This window comes from Antedon bifida, chromosome 5, assembly GCF_963402885.1.
Source record: "Antedon bifida chromosome 5, ecAntBifi1.1, whole genome shotgun sequence".
NCBI classification, from domain to species: Eukaryota; Metazoa; Echinodermata; class Crinoidea; order Comatulida; family Antedonidae; genus Antedon; species Antedon bifida.
The window spans coordinates 24244988-24252224 of record NC_136230.1 but is presented as its reverse complement, the minus strand read 5'-3'; the positions used below and the strand labels follow the sequence as shown (position 1 = coordinate 24252224).

The 7237-nt window shown below is 33.4% G+C and overlaps 2 protein-coding genes across 2 annotated transcripts in view; one reads left to right on the top strand and one right to left on the bottom strand.

Annotated features, from left to right (window-relative positions):
* Window positions 1-194: 194 nt before the first annotated feature.
* Window positions 195-3605, bottom strand: LOC144842442 (steroid receptor RNA activator 1-like). The gene is made up of 5 exons (XM_078698888.1): window positions 3466-3605; window positions 2791-2919; window positions 1989-2215; window positions 1512-1614; window positions 195-801 (listed from the first exon to the last, which is right to left on the bottom strand). The coding sequence occupies exons 1-5, from the start codon at window positions 3485-3487 to the stop codon at window positions 482-484; spliced, it is 801 nt and encodes a 266-aa protein (XP_078555014.1). The 5' UTR covers window positions 3488-3605; the 3' UTR covers window positions 195-481.
* Window positions 3606-3776: 171 nt separating this feature from the next.
* Window positions 3777-7237, top strand: part of LOC144841911 (stromal interaction molecule homolog) — a 28941-nt gene continuing 25480 nt past the window's right edge. The window contains exon 1 of the mRNA XM_078698204.1: window positions 3777-3956. Coding sequence (XP_078554330.1) covers window positions 3881-3956 — 76 coding nt within the window. The 5' untranslated portion in view covers window positions 3777-3880. The remainder of the gene's footprint in view (window positions 3957-7237) is intronic.

Here is a 7237-nt window from a genome sequence, read left to right as displayed (position 1 = left end):
AAATGAAAAAAAGAAAATTGTTTTCAACATGGGCCGAAATATCAACATGTTTTGCCAAGTACTTCACTCAGTTTCTGATTATATCGTTTATATTTTTCGTTCTTTCTCTTATGTCAAGTTTGGTCACTCTGTCTATCATTGCTCTTTCAATAGCTCTTGCAGTAACAATACATTATTAATAATGACGGATTCAGTTTTTATTTCATTTCACTTTAATAACACATTTAATAGATCTGTAATGGCAAGTATATTTTGTTTTATTGTTCTATTTAGGAGAAGAAGGGCAGCCAACTGAAGAACAAGTTCCTCTTACCTATATGCTTTCGCTGCCCTTATTGTGTTAGTCTTTTTCTGTATTGGGTCATTTCTTATGTTTCATAATGGCAATTTGGCATTAATGTTTGAATTCAATTGTCATATTTATTTATATATATAATATATATTCTTTGTATTGAAAAATTATACAAATATAAAATGAATATCAACTATCTTCCGGTTTTGTCAATTTGTCTGCAACATCAGGAACACCCTCATTTCCCTGAGTTATGGCATCTTCACTTTCTTGGCTAATCTTCAAGCTCTGCAAATTTTTGGTATCAAAAAGTTGTAACTCAGGTGATTTATCTTCAGAAGGTTCTGTGTTGCTTTCGTTTGGCGCGTCTGATGGTGTCGGCCGAATTGTTTTAGCCTCGTGTATCAATCTTTTTATGCCTACCATCCATTGGCTTACTTCCGTCACATGATCAACCATTAATGTTAGGTGTATCTTGTACGCTTCATCATATTGATAGTTAATAAGAACTGTAAGGAAGAGATGAAAACATAATGGAATATAACCACTCGTATCATGCACAATTTTTTTGAAATATATAGGCAGATCTAAGAGGGTTGGGGCAACCGATTCTCGGTAGTCTGGGTTCCAGACGGAGTTTTGTTTTAATATTAGTAAAAAGATCAATATTTTGGCACATATGGCGTTTCATATGTATACTACTTGAGCTTGGATACTTGGGGCAAGTCTAGATTCTAGGTAATGTATCTAGATTTATCTCTCTTACAACAACAACATCGCATGTTTCATACATGTCTCCTAGTATATATATATTTTTTGGTATTAAGCAGCAAAAACAGAAAGCATTTTATGTCAATACTAAAAATATAAAACATTAAAATATTATGGGCAGCACACACAAGGAAAAACAATACAATACTAAGAAATAACAGAAACCATATAACAATACCATTAAACTACAGACAATTGTGTATCATATGCAATAACCTAACCTTACATGTTACAGGCAAACATTGTAGTATGGGGAGATACAGCACTGAGAATCAGGTAGATGGCCCCACCCATCCTATTTTAAAATCCTAGATCCGCATAGCTAAACTGTTGGCATAAAATGTAATGTTTGTTTTTTTATTACATAACTGTAACATCAACAAACAAAAAGGTGGGTGGGGACACCCTTATTTAAGTGGTTCATGACATAACAAAAAAATCAACTTACATTTGGCAAGTCTAGATGTGTAAACCTTCACCGGCATTGACATATTCACCCACTTGTCGTGTAAAACTCCAAGTCTTTTTGTGATGTCCTCAAAAATTCTTTTCTAAAATTTTCAAAAACAATAATATAGCAATAAAATTATAACGTTATGATTCATAATATTGTAACATTCATTTATACTACGTCAGTACAACTTCTATCAATGGGGCACCTTCTGGCCCCAACAAAGTGTCCCCTTAATAAGGGTGTCCCTTAAATAGGGATGTCCCCTGACAGTTGTCATAGTGTTAAAACATTATCCCTTGTTTATTTAATGTGAAGTGTCTCCTAATAAGAGTGTTCTCTGACTAGAGGTGTCCCATATAGACGTTTTACTGTAGTTATAGCAAAGATAGCCATAATTTAGGGGCAAAGCTCACCAATGTCAGCAGGCCTACGGTAAGTAACGTAAATATTTAAGTTGTTTTTTAGGTCTACCTTCAATTTGTCTTCACATTCACTTAAAACTGTTTGTATTCTTTGCAGCGCTAACTCAATGTCTTCATCTTGAGAAGGATTCGACTCTGATTGACAAGCTGTGGGTGGTGCTACTGAAGCCACAGAACCATCTACTTTAGGAGGGGAGATCATAGGTGGGGCACCAACCCCGTCAGGGTTATATTTTGCACTTGCCATTCTTGATGGAAGAACTTTTTCATCAAAACCTAATAATATAAAAAAATTCTTATAAGTAAATATTTGCTAATGCTATTAAAACAACAAAAAATGACATATTCCTTTGTAAAACATGATGTTGATGATTCCCTGCACTTATAGATTTTGTATTTTTATTTTATTTTAGTACATCATTTTTTTTGGGCATATTCAATGCATATACAATTAGTATAATATGTAGTATAAAATTATAGAAAAATAGTACAAAATTAATTCTTATAACGTCTCATTTGAGGCTTAGGGAGTCAACTAAAAACATTCATGAGTTAGTCAGGATTGAACTTTGAACATTGGATTGGAAGGCAATCACATCCACCCTCTCATCAGCTCTTTCTTATCTTAGTCAGACATTAATATTGTCCATTCTTAGTTTAAATTTAAGTCCTACTATACTGTATACTGTAATTAATAAATAAATTATAATAATTATGACCAAACAATCATCAAACCACTTTCTTATTCATTAAATGCTAAGCCTCCTGGTTCATTAATATTACTTTTAATTAAATATGTATTTAATAAATTATAATTATGGATTTACTGCTCACTCCATGTTGATTAATACCTGGCTTTGATCCGATTTGCTGTTGAGGTGGTGCTACACGTTTATTTAACAAGTTTGTCTTAGGGGACGGTTGACCTACAGTATTATAGTTGAACATGGGAGGATCATTCCAACCTCTGTCTGGGTTACCTACAAAAACAATAAAACATTCATTATGTGTTTGTGTGATTTTGTAAGGGCATGTGGCGGAGTGTGTTGGAAGTTGGACTACTGATCATGAGATCATGGGTTCAAGTACAACTCTCGTCGCTCGTATCCTTGGACAAGACAGTTTACTTATGTTTCCTCTCTTAACTCCTTTCAGTATTTCTGTTTAAATATTTCCCCACCAACCCATCCTATAATATCCATTATAAATACAATTTAAAATTTTTAAATTAAAATATTGTTTTCCTTTTTCAACACATTTTACATTAGAAAATACATATATATTTGGCATCATTATGACGTTAATCTGTCGCTTATGCTGTTATTTGTTTTATGAGCTACAGTAGGCTGCTAGGCCCATGTTGAGCCCAGAACTGGTCATATCAGAGTGGTGGTACTGTTGGTATGGTAGTGAGTTTTGCCTATTGTGAAGATTTATAGCTCCACTCACTTGACTCACACACTGTCTGAGCCTAACTTAATTTCAGTAGTGTACTAGAGTAGACTCATTCTCAGAATCACACTGACCTGGTCTTAAAGAACCGTCCATAATGGCTGTAATGCAAACAAATATAATTTAATTGGAAAAGCGCAGCTTTTCTATCATATCATTTCAATATTCATATTAAATGCTCATCCTATGTTGATGTGTCAGTCTTGAATTGAATACAGACTGTATTTCTCACCGCCAGCCAATCAAATCACACAGTTATGACCTACAGCTATGACCTTTTCGACGTGTGTCGTGTATAATTGGTTGCTCGATCGGACCTCATCTTCTCTCTGCCTATGGTTGGTTTGATAATCGCGAGGAAAACAAGAAAGTTTAGGCTAGCTGATCGGTCGATTCACAGGAGGATCAAAAGAGGCCTATTTCCCACTGGATGTTTTGAAACATAAGCTTTTGTAAATGCGAATTGTTGGAATGTTAAATCGTTACTAGATGGGTGTACATAGGATTGTTAGTTGTTTATTTTTATTTACATTGATTACACCTTATGTTTGTGTAAGCGGAGGAGGTAAGTTTTTCGTCGGGACGTAGTCACGTACAGCTTCTTTTTTGACGATTATATAAGCCTAGGGCCTAGCAGGCAGAGAAGTAGACTTGTATGTAGGCCTAGCCTCTAGTAACTAGGATGGTTGGGCACGTTTCGGTCTAGCCTAGGCCTAAGAAGAGAGCATAGGGAGAATAATATAATAATTTGAAAAATTGTTTGTTTTTAATTTTATGTTTATTTGATGAAATTTCAAATTGAATTAGGCTATATTTCCTCTTTTTTTTTACTTTTTGACCATCTTTTATAATTATAATAGGTATCTTTTTTGACCGTTTTCCTAGAGGGGTGTTTCCTTTCAGGTTTCGATGGCTGGAAGCCCAGATCGTCTCATTGATTCATAATTATTATAATTATATTGATTGTGTAAGCCTAGGCCTACAGTACATATGCCATATATGCACCTTCGATAAAAAAAATTGACATCAATTGGGTTCGAACACAGAGAGGCGTAAAGCCATCAGCACTGTCATCCGCCCATCTGGACTAGCTTGCGATGAAACGATGTCATAACCTATTAATTATTATTAAGTTATCGTTATCAAAGATGCGATATTGATCGTCGTAATATTGATCATCGTACTATTAGGATAGACACTAGTCTATGATTTTCATAATATTTCTAGGCCTACAGTAGGCCTCTTCAGACAGAGAGTTAGGTCTATAGTACAGTATAAGCCTATCTCAATCTGACTGTGTGCTGTCCCGCAAAATAATCTCTACCGATTATTATTATTAGTGTTGGGCCATACTAAGTTATAAAAAGGTCATTCAACTGGCCGACCTTTTTCCCAATACTCAGTGTTAGCCAACATCCATGGCCAGTTGAAAAACCTTTAAATTATATCATCCAACCATCAGCTTGTTGAATTTACCATGGCATACACAACCATGAGCTGGTTGAAAACTTTATGCATCGTTATCCAACCGTCAGTTGAATAACCTAAATAAATAGGTGCAACCACCGTCACCAAACATGGAATGAGTGGTACAAGTTACAATTATCAGATCAGATTTCATCATTAAATCAATAATATCAACATGTTATTCACCTTTTCTGGTAACATGAATGAAATGAAACAAATTCTAAGTTAAATTCTAAATTATTATACTGTTACTGTAGAATGTTAATGGTTAATAAAGACAATTTTTACAATTATATTAGTTTCATACATGGTGTTGTTGCAAAACAATAGATGATTAGCTATGGATTTTGGAAACCACTGATTTTTAGTTGCCGCATTCACAGTCATAAAATACTATAAAATTGACATGATCATGACATGAAATGGATTTTCGATTTTATTCATTTAAACATTTGGTATTTATTAGGGCCTACTGTTAGGCATTACCAGAAGAAAGTATTTTTTTACAAAATATGAATACCTCATTGGGAAAGTCCCATGTAGAAATTTAAAAAAATCGCAAATGATGTCATTTATGAATTAATTCCTATCTCCCAAATTAATATTACTATATGTTGTTCTTATATTTTTAGAATTTGATGACAAAGTTCATTTCATAAATAAATAAAGTCTCAGTTTTCCACAAAAAAGTAACTAATATAAATGCCCTTCGCTTCGAAATGTTCGTCCATATACAAAAGCATGGCAAACAACCAGACTAAATCAATTTGTTTTAACCACTAAACCCGTTTATACTACGTACTGCAGTAAATTGATTTGTTTCTGTGTACAGTTGACAATTAGACTTGTTGTTTAATAGTGCAACGTGTCAATAGATCATACTGTTTAAATTGATTGACGAATATTGATTTCTTTCTCACATACAGTCACACCAAGGTAATCTAACAACAGGACACTGAGCTCGCCTTGCCAAGATAGTAAATCGTAATTTAGTCCTTTGATCTTATGTCTGGCTGCAACAAATACCAACAGTACTGTACAATGTATATTCTCCACAATACGCAGTGTCTGTTAAGGGGCATGAAACTGATCATGCCGCAGCCACAGATAAACCCTTTGATTTCCGGAGCTAAGCATGCTGTTGTTAGATTGCCTTGGTTGGCCACACAGTATTCATGACAGCGGTACAGTACTGTAGTGTAAGCTGTCTATGGCAAAATGCTAAGTATCTGTACTGACTAGTGGTACATCCCCATATATAGTACATAATGTTTGGATTTAATAAGTTGACTTCATGTTAAACTGTAGTATAAAAAAAAATTAGTTACTGGCAAGGGCAGTGTATTTTCTTCATACCAGTATTAATGACATTACACTGGTCATTGATTATGACTACTGTACAATACCTGATAATGGTAAAATGTTTGCTCACTATTCTTCAGTATTTACATATGCCTACATGTATAGCCTTAAAAGTGTTAAGTGTTATAAACTGAATCAATTGAATGAAAGCAAATAAAAGTCTATAAAATTCAAATAAAGATGTGGTCGTATCTCATAAAAACGTAATTAACCAATATTAACAACCATTATACCTCTATGTAACAACTATTAGAACACATTTACAATTGAATAGATTGTGTTTGATGTTGATCAATTTGATTAATTTAAAATTTAAAGGATGGGATAGGCAGGGATGTGTGAAGGATCCACCACCGCAACGCTTACGAAATTTCCATCTGTAAAAACCTTGTTTTCTACGGTATCCATGTAAGATCTTTGATAAACATACATTACTCAATTATTTACTTCATATACCATGTTGAGTAGCCAAGGCTAATGCCACTCAGAACTCCTTATGGTTTAAATGCTCATCAACATAAATTTAGATGTTTCTAATCTAAAACTATCAGGACCATAACAATAACATACAGTAGTACAATATTATAATTATATTGCCCTGTGTTTAATAATACCTGTGTAATATAACTGTAGATTATAATATTACTTTGGCATTAAATAGAATTTTGCAAAGTATAGTATTCTTGCTTTGTTGGTATGTTAGCACGATAGTGCCGACAATTTTGAAGTAATCATTCTGTTTTTATGTTAATACAGTAGGTGTATACTTTACAGAACATGCCTATTGAAATTCAAGAAAGTCTGTTCATTAATATTAATAACTTCATAAACAAAAAAAAAGAAATTTTTTTATTCTTTTAACAACAAGGGCCGAAATATCAATATTTTGCCAAGTACTGCACTCAGTTTCTGAATGCTTTTTATTTTTTAGTATTTGGTCCTAAAAATAAAGAACCTTGGGTAAAATTTAAATTAGGATGCATTATTAACATGTGAAGAAAAAAAAAATTATAATAA

What these genes read in the sequence shown, in the direction of transcription:
- LOC144842442 (XM_078698888.1), bottom strand. Translation starts at nt 3,487, where the DNA reads ATGGACGGTTCTTTAAGACCAG. An exon ending in AATGTGAAGACAAATTGAAG is followed by an intron (nt 1,615 to 1,988) that starts GTAGACCTAAAA and finishes TGAAAATTTTAG; the next exon opens with AAAAGAATTTTTGAGGACAT. An exon ending in CACATCTAGACTTGCCAAAT is followed by an intron (nt 802 to 1,511) that starts GTAAGTTGATTT and finishes TCTTCCTTACAG; the next exon opens with TTCTTATTAACTATCAATAT.